Below are 22,772 nucleotides of genomic sequence, written 5' to 3' on the forward strand. Positions count from 1 at the left end.
GCTTAATGAATATGTTTTGTTATGAAAATGTGTAGGGAATGGTTGGTAGGTTGATATCTACAGTATAGACAGTAAAGAGCATAGCATATAGTTAAGAATTATAATTGTCCTGCCCATTAAAACATTTGTCTTTGTCTTTTTCTTTGGATCCCCATTAGCACTAGCATGAGCATTGGCTATTCTTCCTGGGGTCCTCATACACACAAAACATACATCAACATATAAAACTAAACTAAAACAAAACAGCTCATAATTTCATGCAATTCACAGTGTTATATGAAATGAAAACTAAAATGGTCATCCAATTTTCACCATCATAAGGCCTGACCTCTTTGTACGGAAGACTGCATTCATTATGTTTCTCCTCGAGTTTCTTCAAGTATTTCTGTTGATTTGTCACCTGTCTGATCCTGGTTGGAGGACTGACTGCAGGCTTGACACTTAACTACTTAATCAGTAGTGTTGACGGCGGAGTCTTAAACAGGAGTGACTGATAGCAGAGTGATACGACAGTGTGGAAGTAGGTGTGAAGAAAAGAGCCTCTGCGCTCTCATTTATATGGATGCATTGTAAGAGTTTGTCTTTCAAAGTGCAATATGTAAACAATATATTTGGATGTGCTGAAGCCTCATTTATTTATTCAGACTGTTTGCATGGCAGGAAATCAAGCGATGTTTCATGTTTTGAAAGCTGTGTTGAGGAATCATCAATAATTCCATGCCGAACCTTGCAGTTTTTCATAAGAGCAAAGCTCATTCAAACTCCAGTCCAGTTTGTAGTCTTTTAAACTGACATACCGCACTGAATGCTGCTTTCCAAGTCTATCAATATCTCTACATCAGATCATATTTGATTAGATTTCTGAAAGCCAGTCAGCCATACATTTTCATAAATTAAGTAAAAAATGTACTCGCTGAAATGATTTGATGGCTAATCCATCTTTGAAAGTAAGCCTCCAGAAATCAATTTTCTTCAAAGCAGCAACTTAATTTATACACGCACAGTTTTTAAAAGTGCTAATTTCTTCTAGATGTGGTAATGATAGCCCGACAAATACCATGTACACATTAACTATCACAACTTGATTTGAACAAATACAATTCAACATCAAATGGCCCGAGTAAAGATTATACTCTGATTTAGTGAAGTTTTTGTTCAGTTGGATTTCTTTTCTCAATCAAGCAGGTTTCTATCAGTGCACGCTGAGTTTCAGAGACTAATTGCTGTTTTTGAGCAAAGAAAGTTTTGCATGCATAATGATGTGCTTAATGACAATCTGTGACCTTTTCCTGTAAATGGGTTTCTTTTTGTATCCACTGTCTGTGCTGCTCATATTATGCTGCAACGACCCATCCTATAGGCTTCTGGTGAAAGCTTAAATTGGCCTCTAAACACACAGCATCGGCAGCAGTGTTTGTTGGAACTGGAGGAGAAGCTGTGTGATTGGCTGAGCAGCCACTGTGGCTGGCCAGACAATTAAAGTAGTTTACATGACATTTTATTTTAAATACCGATTGTCATGCAATTTTTGGGAAGTGCCTTGGAAGCTCTGGAACATTTGCTGGGTTTTTCCTTTGGAACATTATCCACTCACCATTTATATAATTTCCCCAAATCGCTTGTAAACAGAATGGATATAATCAACTTCTCTTGATGTGGGTTTCAAACCAACGACAAGTTCCAAAAGCTGAGTCCCTGCTGTCATTTCATAATAAATATGGTATTAGTTTTGAATGACTCTTCTATTGTTCCCTATTGATTCTTCTACTGGTGGTGTTTGCATTTGCTGCCTGGAATTTGTATCTAGGTGCATTTACGACTTTAACCTAATACCATAAAGTCAGAGACAGTCACCTGATACAGCTGTTCAAAATACTGTACCTCAGAATACTGCATAATTCTTCGAAACAGCACATTATTCAATCATTTGTAAGCCTATTGTTTGTGATTTCAATCATTATTTAATTATGTTATTGCTTGTACTAATTAGTTGTTTACAAACAATGTGATGCATTTGGTTTGAATTAGTTTTCCAAGCAACAAATGAGACCAATATGTATTCAGTTGAATGAAGGTGCGTTGCTCTGTGTGTACGGCTGTTGAAGTTGGTGTGACTATTGGTGTTGAAAGATAAAAAGCATTCAGGTGAACGGCTGTAATGACGGGTTAGTCTACATCCTGGAGCATAATGTGTGCCGTCCAGAGGGAGATTAGCTTCTCTGTCAGGTCTCAGGTTCTGAGGCGGTCATGCCACTTTGATGCTCTATATATGTGACATTTTTACAAGTTCAAATGAGTGTGATTATGGCTGTGAAAACACCACCCTTTTCTAGCCTCTTTGCTTGAAGATGTTTGCGCTGAACGTGTCATACAGCCACCCAAAGTGGCACCAACACATTTTGTTTGCATGAGCAACTTGTAACCTGTGCATGGCTTGGCAATATTATGATATATACCCAAAAAGATGTACAATGTTTATCATATCCATTTTCTATCACAACTGATATAGGCCTGGTTTATAGTTATACATGTTTTCTCTTTAATTTCCCATATATATAATTTTCTCAACTCACTCACAAGTCAGTATATTTTATTTGGCCAATAATTAATATACAAAGGCGTTTCAAAAACAGGCTTTAAAGGTAGGGTAGGTAAGTTTGAGAAACCGGCTCGAGATACACTTTTTGTTATATTCCATGGAATGCTCTTAACATCCCGATAGCAATGAATATCTTAAGTGCTTTGACAAAAAATCCATAAAAAAATGTCATCTGTGGAAGCTGTAATACTGTAAAAAGCACGACCAATCATTTTAGCCGGCCCGGCTAAAATAACTGGATGGCCTACCTGCCTGTCAGCCTTCCATCTGTGCACAAACTTATCTCGTGCCCTCATTGGTCATGTGCGCGTTCGTGTGTGTTGGAGGAGGGGCTCTATAAGGAAGTGGCAGATTTTCTGCGGTTGTGTATTTTCAAATTCTAGCGATCTCGAGCCGGTTTCTCAAACTTACCTACCCTACCTTTAATTTGTTCAATATTGACTTTTTATTTATTGAAAAACTAGATATGAAAGGACTTATATTAGAAGATTTTGGCCACAACTCCCAGCCCTATCAGTGCCACATTGATTAGTTTTGTATGAGCTACAGCATCCACTGCAGGTTATTTTGGAGCCCTGTAGGTTTTGATTATCCCCATTACAAAGACGAGGGGTGCTTTATCAGAGCATCCCTGACATCTTCATCTGTTCCATTACCTTGGATATGGCTGCTGTGTGGAGAAGTGTGAGGGTGAGGGTCTAAATCAAGACGCGTCCTGATGTGTCAGAGGTTGTGAGAGGGATAACCCACTCTTCACATGGGACCCATGTCTCATCTCCTCAAATATCGATGTGTGATCTCAAGAGACACTAAAAATGTCCTGCAGCACCCATAAATAAATGCAACCTAGCCCATAGGTTTGAAGATGTTATGGAAGTCGAGCCAAAACAATTAGATTTAAAGGAGTGAGCGGTCAACAGAATATTAATGGGCAATTTTTGTTTAGTAATCATTTCATCTTTTGACACATTTCCATTATACATGCAGAACATTCTCCTGTTCAGCTTCTCAAATGTAAAGCCTTGCCTCTAAGCCAGCATTTAACTATTGACGCTCCATAGACAAATGATTAATCCCTTCATCAGGAAAAGCGCAGATCAGCAGATAAATAAATGATTAGTTGCAGCTCTAAATGAAAGTGAACCGCTTTTTGTAGTTTGGTGTGGTACATTAATTAAAAAGTAGTAACAATTCCCCATTTACTCATGATAATCCACAGACCGTGTTTCTTTAAGGGCATATTTTCATTTCATGAGATAGAAAAGCAAAGAGTTGACAGGAAATGAAGGGAGAGAAAGGGGGAATAACATGAAACAATTTCCTCAACTGGGCTTGAAGCAGTTCCTGCTATTACTCGGCTTTAAAAAATACAAACGTAAACCATAAGGACCTCCTGAAACTGCTTTTAATGAATAAATAGTCCTTATAAAACATGGAAGATCAAAGTCAATATGTCTGACCCTTCATGATTAAGACGGATTCTCTTCCAGCAGTTTTCAAATTACATTTTAGTGTCAATACCAGGGGCGTCGCCTGGACCTGAAAACATTCGGGGCTTAGCCCACAGTGGCGGCGGCACTACAGTGGCATTTTTTACTGCAACACTCCCCACACGCACACACACAATACACCCGCGACTGTTACAATGAAGGCTCGATAATCAGCTCACGGCATATAGGCAGGGGTAAAGTGGTATTTTTTTATGAGTGGGGGGCGGACCTCACCTCCTCTAGGGAAAAGATTTTTTTTTAAATATTGAAGTTAAATGCATCAATCTGGTGCACTTTGAGAGCAAAATGAAGAGATCTATGGATACCTCTCTCAACACCCATATGAAGCAGAACTGTAAACAGATTTTTTCTTTATGGATATTTTACTAATCACTCCCCTTGTAAACTCTATTCTTGTTTTACTGCCATATAGTATTTCATAACTGTCTTTCCTTTATTCTCTTATTTTTTTTATAACTATAATGATCATATGAAGGTGTGCCGCGGAAATAATCTTTTGAATAATTTGTGACCAAACCGTTTGAGACCCACTGAGATAACTTAGACTAAAGTTAAGTATCTAAACACTCAGAGAGTCCTTTAGCTCACCTGAGTCTCTCAGTCTGAGAGGAGAGGACTCTCCTCCAGCTTGTTGTGGAACAAACAGCTCCTTATGTCCGTTAGTGCAGCTAGATGCTAACAACACGGTCCCTGCTGGCACCGCAACCGGTCCCTCCCTCCCTCCCTCCCTCCCCCTCTCTCCCTCTCTCCCTCTCTCTCTCTCTCTATCACACTAAATGCGCTATTGCCACACACACACAGAGCCGAGCTTGAATGACACAAGCACAGGTTTATTTCCATGCAACTCTCTGATTGGTCTGGTGTCATGCCTCTGTTGCATTCACTGAACACGGGAAATTACAGTGCTGCCGTCCTCTCGTGTCATGATGAGGTTCACGTAAAGCACGGTTAATGTATTATATTATTGAGGGAGAATTGTCTGGGGCTACAGAAAAAACATTCGGGGCTAAAGCCCCGGATGCCCAGGCCAGGCGACGCCACTGGTCAATACGTGTGGGTGAATTCCTCATTACTCCTCAACTAAGACATTTTCAAGTGTAATCCTCCCTTGAGTCATAGATAAGAATGAATCATCTCATGTAACCTCAGGTATCGGGAATGAAACCCTTTGTCAATACAGTCGCTGTGAGGTAAGCAGTGTGACTGGTCTGGAAAATGTTTAAATATTTGGAGCTTTAAATTGCTTCTTTGGCCCCATTGCAATATTAAATATACAGCATGAATAAATAATTCTAAATCCTCACTTTCTCTGGGTTTCAGAATAGCCGATTTTAGAACAATAGGGGACTCAAATACCGTAAAAGTGTTTTCCTGGTTATTTAGAAAGAAGAAATTCAACTGCACAAGAAAAAATTACAATTTAGGAAGCGTGAATTGAACGAGACCACAGCTGTACACACAGAGCAACTCGCCTCATCCAACTGAATTAATATTTGCCACGCAAACTAATTTGGTGCTTGCAAACATAACTTATTGCGTTACATAATGTCTACAAAACCAATTTGTACAAGCAATAACAAGATCAATTAATGATTTTAATTACTATTAATAACAACAATACATTTATTGAATTATCAAATAATTGGCTGTATTCCCAGGCACAGCAGAGGTGGAATACGTGTTGTTGCTGTAGCAGGGGACTGTCTCTGACTTGGGTGTTTAATGACATTTACTTCAAGAAATGACTGCAATGCTGTCAAAAAGCTGCTCTATTACACTGAATAAAAGACATGGGTGTACTGTTTGGGAATGAACCAGAGACCATGATGTTCTGGCTGGTGGACTGTTGTTCATCAGTCATAAGACCAATGCATAATAGCTTCTGTGCTGTACTAATATAAATTACCTTTGCTGTTGCATTAGCATTAAACTGACAACATGTCTAACACCCTGTTGACGTTCTCATGCACTGAAATCCACAACTGAAATCCAGTAGTGTCACAGTTCACCTGCTGTTGAGTCTCTGTTTTAGCAGTGTGTCATTAACATTACCAGCAGGCCTCCTCACAACTTTCCTCTTCAAATTCATCACTACTTGACCCAAATCAAACAGCCAAATCAACAGAGAAAGGGCTCTAGACCTCAATGCTATGAATAAGTGTCAGAAATGTAAGCCACTCGCATTTACTGTGCTTACACTTTATTTTCTTGTGCCAGAGACTTGTTATCAGGGCTTCTGCAGATGTGATTTTCCCAACAGCCAGTGTTCATTGACATCCAAAGTTTGCACCTGCTCACTCACCGTTACTCAATCTGGATATCAGCTTTGGCTAAATTCCCAGAATGTAAATTTGAATCTGTGCCAGTGGGTTCGACTTAGCATCTGTACTTGTTAGTATTTGCCTGCTAAAATATTTTAAAAAATGAGGTTAAAATATTAAAGTGTGACTGCATAAATAACATCTCAGGCTTCCTCTTTACTGCAGTCCACTTCCCCTTCACAGTATCACATGAAGCAGCAAGATTACAAAAGCTGCATATGCTGTGTGTGTGTGTGTTTTATAGAGTATATCTACAATGTAAGTATGTAACAATCTTAGTTCCTGTATTTTTGATGTGTTTGCACTTTTCTCGCCCACTTTATCTCCCCAGATATTTTATTCTGCTCCTCCAGCAAAATCAATACTCATCCTTCATGTATTCTCTGTTTATCTCTTTTCTTTCTCGTATCTTTCCATCACACACACGGCATCCTGTCAAATCTCTTATCAACTTCTCTTTAAGCCATCACTTGATGTGGCGTATTTAGATATTTTTTGCTTTGTCATGGCATCTTGTGAGGTTATCAGAGAAGGAATACATTTCCTTGGGACAGAGAAGGACGCTTTTCTCTCCAAGAAAAATGGCAGACAGATGATATATTACTTTTCCCATTTGATTTACAACGTGTCGGATTCCATAGTGTACACACTACATTGCAATCTTCTCTCCGCTATAATTGATCTGTAATAGTTATGAATTGGGTTCTCTACATTTAAAAACTGAATTAAGTATCAAACGTTTTAGGTTCAGCTTTCAACATTTATAACAAAAGACCTGGTACCTTCCCCTCTGAATGAGAAGGTATAATCACTGTAGTTTTTGTTTACAACAATAAACAATAACCATAGTTTCAGTTTGGCCTTTGGGTAAGGTACTTAGGGACTTACGGTTAATTAACTACAAGCTGCAGCTGTTACAATCTGCTGCTCGCCATGTTTCTCATTTCAACTGGTGAAACAGTCAATAGGCGCTTTCACACCGGAGTACTTTTCCCAGTATAGTTCCGATATAGTTCCGAAAATGTGCGTTCACACCAAAAAAATCCGGAACTAGAACTTAGTTCATGAGAACCTTTTCACCCCTTTTTCAGTCCCTGCTAGAGAGCAGGTACTTTCATGGGAGAAAAAGGTTCCCATTTCTGATTGGCTGGGCGGATTGCAAACCACGCCCTGTAAAACTCCCAAAAGGTTTTGTGAAGCTGCCATTTTATTTTCCTCGCATTAGCATTATTAGCATTAGCCCAGAGAGAGAGACTAACTTATGGCAACACAAAAGAAAACATGGGAGCGGTGGAGATGAGGAGGTGTCGGCGTTTCTGGCGATTTACTCGGAAGGCTTCCCAGCAGCTTCTACTGAAGCCAGTCCCCAACTCCGGGGACTTCTGGAAGTTGTTTGCAGCCTGCCAGTAAACCCAAAGCAGAAGAACAAGAAGTGACGTCAGCGGCTTCATTTGCCTAATCCTCCCTCGTGTGAACGCGATCTGCTCCTTAGTTCATCAGAACTAAAGAGTTCTGATGAACTAAGTTCTGATGAACTAAGTACGGCAAAGTACTTGGTGTGAAAGCGCCTATTGCGATTCAATGCAAGGCCTATCTGATGTACATTTTATATTTGTTAAAACAAAGAATGAGGAGAGTTAAAATAGACTTTAACATGCTACAGTAATGGACTTTCACAATATATTTACTCAAATATGTAGGTCCCAAGTAAACAACATTTTACTATGCTATTCTAAAGGAACATTTCAACATTTTGTGAAACACACTGGCCTTTTACTCTAGTCTAGAGTAAGATGGTGTGCTGCTTAGCCTAGCTTAGCATAAAGACTTGAAATGGCATTTCTCTATCCACATTTAACAACATCAAATGACCTGCATCCACACATTTTATCTCAATGCTGGCCCTGTACTAGAAACAACATGTTTTTGTATGTGAATTCACATGAAATGTGATGGCAACCAGTGTCTTCATGGTGTCTCAGCTGTAAGGTCAGTAATTAACTGTAGCGTTATTTGTGTGTGGGACCCACAAAAAGTATTGGTACCACTTTACAATAAGACTACCCTTATAAAGGATTAATAAAGGGTTTATAATTAGGTTATGAATGAGATTGTAAACACTTTATTAATCATTAAGAACCATTTATAAACCAGTTCTAACATAGTTTTCATACGTCAACACAGGCTCACTATTTGGCAAGATGACTAAGCCTTATATTGGCTACTTAGCGAGAATCAACTCAGTGAACAACAGATACCAAGGATGCTGGCTGATGAAGAAGACGAAGTAAGCTAGGTAGCCAATATAAGGCTTAGTCATCTTGCCAAATAGTGAGCCCACATTTATCTGTACTGCTAAGTCTTATATTGGCTACCTAGCTTAATTCATCTTCTTCATCAGCCAGCATCATTGGTATCTGTTGTTCACTGAGTTGATTCCCCCCCCCCATCCATCTTGATGTTTCTTGGCATCTCTTATGACCATTTATTTACGAGTTACTAACATTTATAACTGCCAAAAGGGAGCCTTATTGTAAAGTGTGAAACAAATCACCATTTATTAATGAGTTACTACCATTTCTAATAAGGCTGAGCAGTACAGATAAATGTGGGCTCAATATTTGGCAAGCAACCGGTCACAGTTGCCCTGTTTATCTCATGCCTTATAAAAGCTTGTTAATGATTTATAAAGTGTTCACAACCTAATTAATAAATGAATTACAAACTATTCGTAAACCCTTTAAAAGGGTAGTCTTATTGTAAAGTGGTACCAAAGTATTTGTAAGTAAACAGTTAAGAGTTTAAACAACCCTTTTAATCAACTTATTGTGTGGCTCAAGTTGGAAGAATGGAGTTAGAAACCTTCATGATGCTATTCAGGTTTATCTTGTGGTCATTCTGAAACAGAAACCTGCCGATTGAAACCGTTCTCCTCTGGGCTGGTTGGGAAATCGATGGGGAGTGAGGGGTTGAAGGCAGTTCAATCATTTCTTCATGCTTCTGGTGATTCAGTGATCAGAGTCTCTTCCCGTCACTAGAATCTGGGGAATTGACCGAGGATTCATTAAAAGAATTGTGACTAAATTAATCATTTACTGAACTTTGAATGGCCTACTTCTGTGTATTCGTGGCGTAGTCACCGTGTCTATTCTGGTAGCGGTACTGAAAATGAAGCGTTTACTGTAAACTAACGTGTCCTCCTTCCTTATTCCTCATTTACAGGAGAGGAAGTTTTATCGCGTGTTAAGTGTAAGTGTGTATACGTGCATCTGTGTCAACTCTTTGCTCTTGACGCGTCCTTCACACCTCCTCGGCAGCTTAGAAAGAGAGTAAAAGATCATTTTGTTGAATGATGGTAAAATCCAAGGGATGTTGGTGTGTGTGTAAAAAGCATCAGCTCTGCGTTTTCCCCCGTCCAACACGTCTGTTTATGCCAGATGTCTGTTCAGAGGTCATCTCACCAACACACAATTAATCACATGCTAACTGGACCTCATTAGCATATATCTAATTGAACAGCTAACGGAGGCATTATGAATGCAGTGGACTTAAATATTAGATGCTTTTGATTAACGCTGGATATAGGGTGAATAGGCATTAAGGAGGCAGAGAAGAAGTAACAGTAATATTCAGACCGCACTGGTGCTGCTAAATGATGCATACATGTCAAATGAAAAACAACATTATGGTAATTTATTCCCTGTTTGTTATTAGAAATGTTTTAAATATCATCACCAATGTTCAAGCTCAGTGCAGCACAAGCCTGTGTATTTGTGTGTGAGCGCTTATTTATGAAATTATACAATGTCAATGACGGTAAAATGATCTACTAGTTTACATTTGGCAGTTAATTTGTTTCACAATTCATCCAAACTCAGTGACGTGTGTGTGTGTGTGTGTGTGTGTGTGTGTGTGTGTGTGTGTGTGTGTGTGTGTGGTGTGTGTGTGTGTGTGTGTGTGTGTGTGTGTGTGTGTGTGTGTGTGTGTGTGTGTGTGTGTGTGTGTGTGTGTGTGTGTGTGTGTGTGTGTGTGTGTGTGTGTGTGTGGTGTGTGTGTGTGTGTGGTGTGTGTGTGTGTGTGTGTGTGTGGGTGTGTGTGTGGTGTGTGTGTGTGTGTGTGTGTGTGTGTGTGTGTGTGTGTGTGTGTGTGTGTGTGTGTGTGTGTGTGTGTGTGTGTGTGTGTGTGTGTGTGTGTGTGGCAGCAGGCTTTATCAGAGGAGTCTATCAGGACTGTTAATCTGTGTGTGTAGATTCTGGCAGGGCATTAAGTCCAATCACTGCTGCCAACACAGCTATAAGATCTGTGCCGTGATGAAATGCATGCCCCTCTCTCTCCCCTGGCTCCTACCTCTCAACAGGGGTATCCGTCCAATTTACTGGCACATTTGTGGCATTTTCTAGTTTTAGGAGGTCATACTTCTCATAAAAAAGGATTCTGTGAAAATTGACACTTGAGGCCCTTGAGGCAACAGCAATCAAAACAAGAAATTAAATTTGTAAGCGTTTTGCTGTACGTTGCCAAATGAATGCTGAACACCCGCCGCCTGTGGATGTAAAATGTATGAGTATTGTCTTAATAAGGGGCTCACTCCAAATGTGAAATATAATTGCAATATCTCTTTAACCAACATTTGTAAGACCCTTAATCCAGTGTTTCTCATGGTGATGAAACCCCTTTGGGTACTGCAGGGCGTAGGTGAGATTTGTTTTAAAGGAGAGGTGTCATGGCCATTTCCACTGATCATAATTCCATTGTTGAGGTATACTAAAATATTGTGCAATTTTCCAAACTCATATTGGTTTCTCATACAGCATCTCTGTAAACTACGTGTATTCACTGAATTTCACTCTCTGCCTTTAACGGCTCGTTGTAGCTCCAATAGCTCCAGCCCCCACCCTCTGATTGGTTGGGACGTTGTGAATCGCGCTGAGCTCCGTGGAGGTGTTGTTTCCTTGTTTAGCGATACACAGCGAAACACAGCCAAACTCATCCTGAGCACACACAAACTCACAGCCGAAGTAAAAACAATAAGTGTGGCTTGATATTGAGTAAGAAAAAGGTTGATAAACGCTGTGAGAATGGGTCTGCAGAGAGAATTTCGCCGCGATCCCAACTGTCTGTTATCAGCCTGCAGCCAGGGAGGTGAAATCAGCAGAGCTGCCTGTGTGTGAGGAAGTCCGTGGATTGGTCAATTTGGACCAATCAGCGGGGGCTTAACGTAACGGCTCCGCGGACGTAACGGCTCCACGGATTGGTCCATTTGGTTCCGGGTACCGCATGACCGTATCGCGTCATAGCTCTGGGCGTGGCTACTGGGTATCCCTACGTAGCGATACCCAGGAAGTAAACAATGGACAATGACGTATCTCCAACAAGGCGTTTTGGGGAGGTATTTTCTGTGTTAGAGTTTTACTCGCTACAGGGTGTACTTTGAGGGTTTTGACTCTGCACACCGTTTACATGCATAAAAACCTTCATAACACACAAAGGGACGGGTAATAACCGGAAAAGCATGACACCTCTCCTTTAAATGTCAATCAAGCATAATACCTAAAATAATCATAGGCTACTATAAACAGTCCAAGAATCAGCTTGTAAGTTGGATATACCACATGTTATGTTCAATATTGCTACTTCCAATGCAATCTTATAAGCCAAACTAAATACATATTTCAAAGGAGTTACTTTATTGAAAACAAGTTTGATAACCACATAGTTATCCATTGGAATGTGTTCTTTAGATATCTTTCAAAACAGCCAATCCTCGAGGAAGGCACCCCTTTAGATATAGACTGTAGCTGTAGTACAGTAATGTGAGGATTGATTGATACACAGCCAAGTTTTTCTGCCTGGTTGCACATCAGAGGTGGAGGATGGGCTCTCTATGCCATACCTCAGGTCTGATCTGACAGCAGGGACACAAAGGGTCTCTTGGTGAGCTGAATACCAGCAGAGCCAGCTGAGCAGAACGTGGAGGAGACAGGACTTTGATTTACCTGGAGCAGGAGCAGAGGGGGAGATGGAGGGCTGAACTGTGTTTCCTTAGAATAAATGGACCTTAGAGGAGATGCAGTTATATTTGGATTGGTTTGCCTCTCTGTGGACCTCCTGTGGCGTGTGGCGCAGTGGATAGAGGCATGGTATGGGGATCAGATGGTCACAGGTTCAAACCCCACTGCAGTCAGCATGTCGTTGTGTCCCTGGGCAAGACACTTCACCCCAAATTGCTCCTGTGGGGATTGTCCACAGTATTGAGTATGTAAGTCGCTTTGGATAAAAGCGTCTAACAAGTAACATGTAATGTAATGTAATGTAATGTTAATGATGTTAACGTCTTAATGATGGCACTGAAATGAGCCTCGACTTTAAAATGACAATCGTATACCAATATTCATATAAGTGGAAAAGTGGATTCCAGTCACATGATTTGAGTCACACATTTGAAGACTTTTGACAAAAATAAATAGTGACTTTGACTTAAGCCTTTCAACTTGAAAGTATTTGATACCTTCCCATAAAGCCTAAGGTTAAATAGTAGGCCTATGTTATTTTGAAAGTGTGCCAAATAAATGTAATATATCCCTTTATTCACATGTATCAACTATTCAACCCAAGTGGGTGGACATTTAATTCCCTAAATTGACTTTGTTTTGACATTTTAAATTGTGAAGATAAACGTTAACACTGAGGGCCAGTTAGAAATGATAATACCAAAGATAATTTCTGCATTACTAGGATGCAACTTGAGCGCAGACAAACTCCGGTGTGTTAAGCTAGCAGCATTCAATATCAATAAAAGGTAACAACCAGCCCTAGAGCTCACTTCAGACCACCCTCACTCTTGGTTTAACAGTTTCTTATAACCATGCAGTCAGAGGTGCGTCCGTTTATCAAAAGCTGTCGCGCCCCTAACGGCTCTAACTGACCCCTGGAGCTGCTGCCATGGCAACAGGTCAGTGTCAAATTAGAGCCTCAGGAGGTCTGTGATTGGTTGTAGTGCTGCTGGATTTGTAGCTATTAATATTGCTGTAGTGAACTCTTTGACTGGCAGCAAGCCTGGAGGACACACACACACACACACACACGCTAGTGATCTCACATCCAAGGGACCTTCTGAGAGCGCCATCGACAGATTTAGTTTAGCTTTTTTAATCCTAAAAATATTCACTCCTTCAGAAGAGTGAACTGGAGGTTTCTCTGAATGGAGAAAGTGTAATCCTGATGGTCTATCCAGCTCATCTCTCGCCCCATGAGTGCATCCCCTCAGTTCATCAAAGACCTCAGGCTTGAAACACAATGCCAATTAAAAGTGGAGAGGAGGTTTTACTGCAGTTGTTATTCTTCGGATGTACATTAATGACCTCTGTGGTGCAGCCGCAGTCTGTGTTGTGGCCACGGTGATGGATGTTGTTTCATTGTTTCATCGACAAAAAAACATTTGCGCTGCAGCACTGAAAATATACTGCCTGATTTATTTAGTTTATTCCTCTTGTTTACTTCACATCATAGCTCGGGAAAGGACACAACAATGCCCACTTTGTGATTTAATGCAAACATTGGTGAGTGAAAACCAGCAGGAGCTGTAATGATGTGATGATGCCCTCAGGCAGGGTAACTCTGTCCCTCTAAACTCTCCTTTACTGTCACTCATTAGTCTCCCATACACACTCACACACAATGTGACTCTGTGTGCCCTCTGCCCATCAAAGTGACCACTATTCTGCAGCCATAGCTCACCAAGTCCCAGTGAGGTCACATAATGGCTGATGATGAGGATAGAATTACCAAAAGGATAGAATGACTACACTTGCTTTGCATTCAAGGCACAAAATCCACTTTCCTTTTTACATAGTCAATAGTCTATAGTCAAAACCAATGGCGTCAGGAGGGAGAATTCAAAGAGTGCGGACAAAAGAGAGTTGAATGAGTGTAGACTGGAAGTAAACAGGCTGTCAGGTTGTCCTTCTGTCCATTGAGCTCCTAGGAACACAGTATCACGGTCGGTCTTGAGGACATTTCTTCACATTTTAAATAAGCGTCCCCTTGTTCAAAGGTCAAGGTCACTTTCTAAACAAGTTTTGAGCCTGTGTTCAAAAATGCTTTCATCATATTCACTACTTACTGTATGAAAAAGTTTGACAAATGTATAAAAGGGTGAAATGATTGAAGGATGATATTTTGAATCCAAAAGGTCACTGTGAAATCATAATGGTTTGCTAAAACACTTTTCTGGCCGTTATTCAACGCCATAACTCAGGAGCAGGGGAGATTGTGGCTATATTTCACATTTGGTTGTAAACTGAATTAGAGACACTGCCCTTGTGTTCCCACCTGGAGACTATTGATTGAAGTGATCTCCCCCGCTGTAGGGTTGAAGATTTGTGTGAAGTGGATATGTTTTCAATATGTAGCATCTTTGCAGCAACTACCTTATTTGAAGCATTGTCTACTGTGATTGATTGGAAAACCAAATGAACACATTCAAGGATTTGACCTGTTCATTATCTCAAAGAACTTACACACCAATAACCATACAAGAGAACAAGCAATGCAAAGATAAGCAAAAACACAAGGCTCTGTTTATCCAAGGTTTTATCCTTTTATCCTTACAGCCATAGTAGCATCATAACATGATTAATAAAACAAGTCAACTTTTCACCTGCGCCTTAAGAGCTCTGTAGCCAACCATCCTTGCCTCCTGCATTAGCTTGGTAAATTGTGCACTGCAGTGTTAAATATATATTATTTATTTCATCTGTGAGATTTGCCTATTGTGTTTCTCAACAAACAACCATGCTGTGAGTTTTAACTGGCACGGAAATCAGCATTTTAAGACAGAAATGTCAGTCTAGAGTGAAGTCTCCTATTTTGAATGATTTCTTTTCCACCACATTGTGATATTGAGTTAACCTTCCTACCTTATAAACTCAATTAGATGAGCTACAGCATCGAGGTTGATGTAGAGATGTGTTACGAATAAAAGACAAACACAAACCTCCAGAAATTGTTACGCATAATAGCTAAACACTGCTTTTCCATGTTTTGTTCTTACTCTCGGAACCGAGAGCAGACCCGTCCCAGAAGACCTGAGACACCTTGATGGTTCATAATTATGCAGGAGATCGTTGATATACTTTGGTCCTAAACCATTTAGTGATTTAAAAACTTTTTTAATCCTAGATATGTTCTTCAGGTGATAGTATGCAGACTTAATAACTGTTGTAATGTGACTGTTGAAATTCAGGTCTGAGTCCATCACTACACCTGTGTCAGGGACTTTTTATTACTTACGCCAAGGAGGTTACGCTTGCTGTGTTATGTCAGGATCATGGTAAAACGTCTTGCAAAATGATCGTGAAACTTGTTTGGAGGGTGTTGCATAAGTTAAGGAAAAACACACTACGTTTTAGAGCCAATCCTCAGTACAGGGTGTATATATGCAATATTTCTTTCTTATGGAAACAGCCTTGGCTCAGGTCTGCGCTCTATGAGTTTCCTTCTTGCAATTCAGTTTGATGGAGAATTCTATTTAATGAGACCTGAGGTGCTTTCTTGTTGGTCTTTATTAAAACATGAGCCCCCCCCTCCTCTTTGGCACTGAGCATGGACTGGCAGCTGTTGCACAAGAAGCTCATGACCACCGGCTGTGTGTGTTTGTGAGATCATATGAGCATAATCACCTCTCCATCTTGATTAATTAATAATGGTCAGAGACAGTGCAGCCATGAACTGAAGTGGCAGCTCTGGCTGTGCTGGCGATTCTAAGTCGACCCGTGTGGCAATTTAAGTCCAAAGCCTTCGAACCCCCCTCCCCCCCCTCCCGCCTTTAACACTGGTTACCGATTACTGCCATTTCACTGACCTCCCATCTGTCTGCTTGCTTTTTGGTTTCTTAATCCTGTCATTTTCATACTGTGAAGCTTAGGTTTGCCTGGCAAAGGGGCTGCATACAAACCGACACACATACAGCACACACACACACAGAGACACACACACACTCACACACACACACACACACTCACACACACGGCCTACTGGTGCGAAGGAGCTGAAGCTTAATTGCTGTCAGTGGCAGTACAGATGGCTGCATTAACTGAAGTTAAAACAACCCTTATATACAATCTCTTGTGTAACTTCCAAGGCCAGCCCCACACTGCCACTGCTTTAATGACTCTATCTGTCTAAATATATCCAAGAACGACAGCAAACCAATCACTCTCTCATTCGTGGAAATCTTAGACCTGAACCTACATGTCTTTGGTTGAAAAAGTGAATTCCTGCTCAGACAGAGTCACTTCCGTGGTGATTTATTACACTCCTGCTATTCTGAGACAAACTCCTGCTCTCCTGTAGAAAGTCACAAGAGACAAATGTGCCTTTGGTGGTTTGAGAATAGCTCAAAGTTTCTTACAGTGAACTGCAGGTCAGCACAAGTAAAAGTTCATCGGCCTGATGTAGTTAAAATACCCTTCTTTTGTTTGCAGACATTCCCTGCATCCATTGTTGTCTTTTATTTAGCACCTTTTGCACTGCCCTTACCCACAATGCATGGTATCCTTTTTCTCAGTACAAACTGAATCACTTTGTTCATTTCCAAAAATGAAGCCTCCCAGGAACCCAATTTACAAAAAACAATGACACAGGCAGCTACATCAATTTCACTGTGAATCTTTCCGAGTATTAATGATTCATCGTTTTAAATGATATACCAAGTAAAAGCCTCAAATCAGCACTTTCCTTTGTTTTTCTCAGCTTGTGTACACATGGTACAACAATTGCCCAGAGAGTCTGTGACGCAGTGCCATTTTGATTAAATTGAAATATTTTTGAGGTTCTGAAATGAAAAGGTTTAAAGAACCAAAGTGTCAGAGGAAGTCGGCCGAGTCATCTGCAGACAGGATAAAAACACAAAGTGCAGCTGTGCAACTCTGATGGATTTCGTAATGTGGACTTGCTCCATATGCAGTGATGATATTTAGTTTAGTTTATTTGTTTTTAGTGCATGTCGTGGACAGTCCCCATTGATCAACTGTCACAAAAAACAGTAAATGGAGCAGCTTTATCCAACATTGCTAATTTCCAGCTGTTGTCCCCGGCCAGATGATAATAGACACCCTTAAAATCACAATATCAACAGCTTTAATTATTAAAAAAAAGGATGAAAGACAAGTAGATACAGGCGAAAGGATAAAAGAGAACCATAAACAACACACGTTACTACAGTACATACAGTACATGTCACATATAGCACATCACAATCACATAACAGAAATGAGGGGCAACATCCATGATCACAACATGTAACACACACGCCATATTCAACACAGACTAGTGTGTGCAGGTGTAGTTCTCAGTGAACCATTGTATGTGGTCTTCTTTTAAATGTGTTCTTTATCATCTCATAGCTAACCTGTGTTTGTTCTCTGTGTCCTCTGCAGGACAGCGTGGGCGAGGTGTCGCAGTTCAGACCATCATGCCCTTTGCTCTAGCAGCAGCACCGGAAGTGTGTGTGTGAGCGACCCTGGCTGGCTCTGCTGGGATGAACATGCCACTGCACCAAATCTCTGTCATCCCCCGTGATGTCACCTCATCGCGGGTGTCCGGCAGTGGGAAGGCTAAGGACAAGGACAAGGACAAGCAGGTATGTGAAGAGTTTAACAGTAGGCCATGCATCTGAGGATGGTGGAAGCTATAAAGTGTTTTTATCCTACAGAGATATTCTGCAATAGCAAGGGCGGGTTCTGGCCTTAAGTCTGAAAAATGACTTGCAGATCAATCTTATGTCAGACAAATTTGATATATTTTCTACATATGCCTCACCAAGTCTAGTAGAGAAGAAAGATTTGATTTGTCTAATGAAGTAAAAGGAGAGCCCGGGTAGTTTCAGAAAGTGCCGTGACCAAACAAGTCAAGTGTCTGAGTGTTGTTCATCTGGAGCAAAAGAGGAAGTAGGGTGACATTGTTATTAAGAGATAAAGTCTGCAGAAGGAGGGGTTGGGGAGGAAAGCTCAACAAAACATCGAACCACACACAGAAGGCCACTTCCTCTTTCCTATTGACGGGGCACTTTGTTTCTTTCACCGTGAGTAGTAAATCTTGATCACACTGTTATTGTTGAACTACAAAGGTTTGATAATGAAATCATTTTGACCCAAACCATTATCCTATCCTGTTTGTTCTTTAACTAACTAAACCTCAACCATTACGTTGTCAGTCACATCAAAAAGCTGACTTTTTTTTGGCAGCCATTTGTTGCTGATATTCACTCAAACTCTCCATAGTTTCCTCGGATGATGAACTGCTTATTAACACTCAGTCTATTCCTCCCAGTGTTGTTCTGGAGGGAATAGACTGAGGATGCATTTTGTTGTTTAATTTATTTTGAGGACTTGTTGAAAAGTTCTCCATTATCTGTAAGTGTGCATGGCTGCCAGGAATAATGAAAATACACTATTCATGAGAGTGTGTGAATACATTTAATAAAGTCATCCCTCTGGAAAAAAGTGATAGGCTAGCATTTTAAAAAACAAATGAAAAAGAATTCCCTTGGTCTTTACCCCAGCAAACAAAACCTAAATGTGGTCTTGTGACAGTTTTTGTGTTATCATTGTTTTCATGTGGCAGAGTTAATGTTGTCATATCAGCGCCACCTTAAGTTATGCTCTACTTACTGTCACTCACACACCCACCGGAAAAACATTTCTGCCAAATGCCTAACAACATTATTATCATGTCTGTTCCTTTTTATTCATTGCCTTCAAACTTGGTTTGACAGTGTAAAATGGCTATTTTCTTTCAAAGCACTCTTGTTATGTAGAAAAGAATACAAGGACGTGATGAATGCAGAAATGTTAAGACAAATGTCAACTAGATGTAGACTAAAGCTAATTTAATTCAAAATGACAAGCGTTAAAGGGGAGGGGAAAGTTACACCAGCTGTCCTCCAGTCATTCACCACAGAACAATCAGGAAGTTCATTTCCTCATGCCAGCGGTGTCAATCCTAACACAGCAATATAAATTCTGCTTTACAACGTTTCTCTCACAAATAAATTATGTCTGTGCTGCCTGTGGGTTTTAGCAGAGGTTTTGCATCTAATGAGGATCGTCAGAGTTTGTTATGCTTTTCTATTTTCTGTCAAAACCGCCTGAAGGGCATCTGGCTTAGCAGTTTATTAGTGGACCAAATATAGGATTTGGTACCTTGTTCGTGGGGTTTTTTAAAATCGTTTCTACCTCAGATTTACAAAAGGAAAGCGTAAAATCACCACCTGAGAACTTTTATTCATCGTATTGGCTGCTTTGAAAGGTGTTCTATTTTTGTTACTCAGAAAAACTCCCACATGATATATGTTGGAAATATAGGCCTGATGTAATCTTTCAGGCATGTGCTTTAGAGAGGATTAAAGCTAAATCTAAAGCGTTCATCTGAACCTATCACGGATTTCTAAATTGAGGACTTTTTCTCAGAGTCCAAATATTACTCTCTTTCTCTGAAACCCCCTCGCATCTGGATGTCATTATGAGTTGCCAGTAATACCAAAGAAAGTCAGGTGTACAATCAAATGCAGCTCATCAATCTTTACTTTCTTTCCCTGGCTCTTTCTTTGTACTACAGGAGCATCAAACAGCACAGTGAAGTGCTCTCAGAGTGCAGTTGCTTTTTTTTGAGCTGTGGAACAAAGCGAGGTGCTAAGACAATATGTCCGCCCTTTCTACTTGGCCTCATCGGTGCACAATAGATCCGGGGCGCTGAGTGCAGCAGCACAGGTGTTCTTAAGAGGCTTCTTCATGCTGTTTCCACCTGCTGTGCTGTAGAAGTCATAGTACACACTGTAAACCTCCCAGGACATTATGTGTTTTTACTGTACACACACACACCACTCTGAAGTCTCAATTGTTGTCTAATCTCAAGCTGAGACCATGCCTTGTCATTGCAGAAGTGAAAGTAAACCCAGGCTCCCTTGTTTCATTTCATGCAATTGGTTTCATTTCATGCAAATTCCTGTGTTAAATATGAGCTGAAAAAGCTTTTTGTATAATGCATGGTTAACAGGATTAACGGGGTTTAAACTGTGAGAGCAGTCGTAGCAAGGTTACCTTCTGCTGGGAAATAAGAGAGAAACTGTAAGCTGTATAATGTCGGGGGGGCTTTTTAGTCTCCGTGCCGCCATGTTTGCTAACTGTGTAAAGATCCAAGCCTGCATCTCTGTGCTCAGCATCGCTCTCCCCCGTCTGTCTCCTGCTGGCGTAGCCTCCTTTTTCTCCCCCCGAGGAATAAGTGGATAAACAGCAGCGAGTCCCGTCCTCCCTGTGGAACCATCGGCAGAGTCGATGAAGGAGAAACCGAGTTTAGGAGAAGGGAGCGTTTTTCTTTGAATACTGATTAGCTCGAGAGTCCTGGAGGTGTGTGTGAGTGCGTGCCTAGGTTTTAGTCACAGAGCACCAGTCCATCTGGCCCTCTTAGACAACACAACTGGTCTTTTAGCGCCGCAAGAAAAAAAGCAGAACTTTCCTCTACTTAGAATTCAGAGTTAGTCATCTGCTGCTGTAGAGAGCAACACATCTTTAACTGTTACTGGCCCTCGCTGGCCTCCCTCCTCCAGATCCACTCAAGTCCATTTGTCTTCCCTGAAATCCTCTTTAGGTGTGCTTGTGGGCACTTTCTGTGCTCACTGTGGGTCCTCCATTTTGGTGAATAGACTAAGGTTTAAGAAATATTTTTAGAAACGTTTTCAAAAGACTGGGAGAGTGTTTTTATTTTGGAAAGAATATAAGTTTCCTGACGGTTCTCAGCCATGGCAAATAACACGGTCAGATTTATTTGAGTCTGGGGTTTCTGATAAGACGAGCAGTGAATGGATTAGGCATGACTTGACAATAAAGTAATCTCTGTCACAGGTTGACAGGTTGGGAAGGACGAAATGCTGTGATATATCTAGGAAATTCATACTGAACTGCTATCGTTGTGTTTAAACGATTTTTAAATAAAGTCATTTACACAAGCAGCGTGTGAATTCTGTACATCCAGCAGAGCTGAGAAATACAGCCGAGCCTCAGTGGATGCAGCTAACACGTTAACACATGGATTCACACCAACATGCATGACCTGGCTCGCACTGGTATTATAATTAGCAGTATATTTCTGAACACTGTCACACTTGTTCCCTGCCCTTTTGATGCCACAAGTACTTTTCATGAGAGAACAGAGAGCGCTTGAAGCTTTGCCCTTCAATAAGCTCGTGTCAGAGTCCAAGGACAGTGAAGACTCCCCCGTCTGTCCTCTGATGTTTGGCGGTTTAATAACAGTGGCCGCCCGCCGCAGAGCTCCGGGGCACTGATCCTGGTCTCCACAAAGCCCAACTCCATCAAACATTGACCACCACAGCAAATACTTTCAACACAAGCCCCAGGCTAGACAGGGACTGTTTAATGTGTCTGTCTTTGCTGATTTAACGAAGCTTTAGCGACATAACTCGTTCACTTGAAACGGCGTCACTTCTCTTTGGCTGCAGTAGAAGCATTTTGGCTGATATGGAGGATAGCAGTGTATCCTGTTTACAGCCAGCATGTAAAGAGCTTTGGATTAAAGCCTCAGATAAATGAAATGGAATGTGTAATCTTTAAAAAACATTATTCAAAAACATATTTTTAAACGTTATAAGATTATTTGAAAAATATGTTTTTCAGGCACTGAAACCTTTTCCAAACATTTTGTTGATCTAAACTGTCCAAATGCCCCTCCAGATTGCCGTGCCCAGGGGCAGCAAATGGAAATGCCATGATAATTACCCAGAAAGCCTTTGGGCGTGGTAAACTAGGCATGAGTGTATACATAAGGAATAAACTGCATGTGGTGTGGTCACTCGTAATCGGAGGCAGAGGATGCAATTTTGCAGAAGACTCGAACACAAAATACTCAGTTATTGATATTGGTGTTTGCAAACAAAATACACAAATTCTCCAGTGTCTATCCAATTCATATTCAGGTTAAACACATTCAATATGTCCACACAATCTGTGCAAATATTGTGTGCACATGTTTTTCTAACACATGAAAACACAACCTGTTCCTCCTGGTGTTGATGTTCTGAGGCCAAACAGGTTCCCCCAGCTTGTCTACAAAGCAGAAGCTGGTGAGGGAAGATAACACTTGGCAGAATGGGATTCTCTCTATTCTGGCAGTCATTTTCATAAAGGTATGAACATCGTGTCAGCAAAATAACCTACTTTCCTACTTCATACTCTTCAAACATCCAGTCATAAGCTGCTGATATACATTTAATTCAAGTCATAACTGAGTTAAAAGTGCAGAAAGTGAAAGAGAAATCGTTTTTTCTGT

General features: G+C 40.7%; 1 protein-coding gene across 2 annotated transcripts in view; it reads left to right on the plus strand.

Moving 5' to 3' along the window:
* The window catches only part of march8 (membrane-associated ring finger (C3HC4) 8), an 81,436-nt gene that overhangs the window by 6,743 nt on the left and 51,921 nt on the right, over nt 1-22,772 (plus strand). For both annotated transcript variants that reach the window (XM_034151765.1, XM_034151764.1), the window contains exon 2: nt 17,870-18,072. In XM_034151765.1, the coding sequence (XP_034007656.1) occupies nt 17,971-18,072 (102 nt within the window). In that variant the 5' untranslated portion in view covers nt 17,870-17,970. The remainder of the gene's footprint in view (nt 1-17,869; nt 18,073-22,772) is intronic.

The sequence above is a fragment of the Trematomus bernacchii genome, unplaced genomic scaffold (genome assembly GCF_902827165.1).
Source record: "Trematomus bernacchii unplaced genomic scaffold, fTreBer1.1, whole genome shotgun sequence".
Taxonomy (NCBI): domain Eukaryota; kingdom Metazoa; phylum Chordata; class Actinopteri; order Perciformes; family Nototheniidae; genus Trematomus; species Trematomus bernacchii.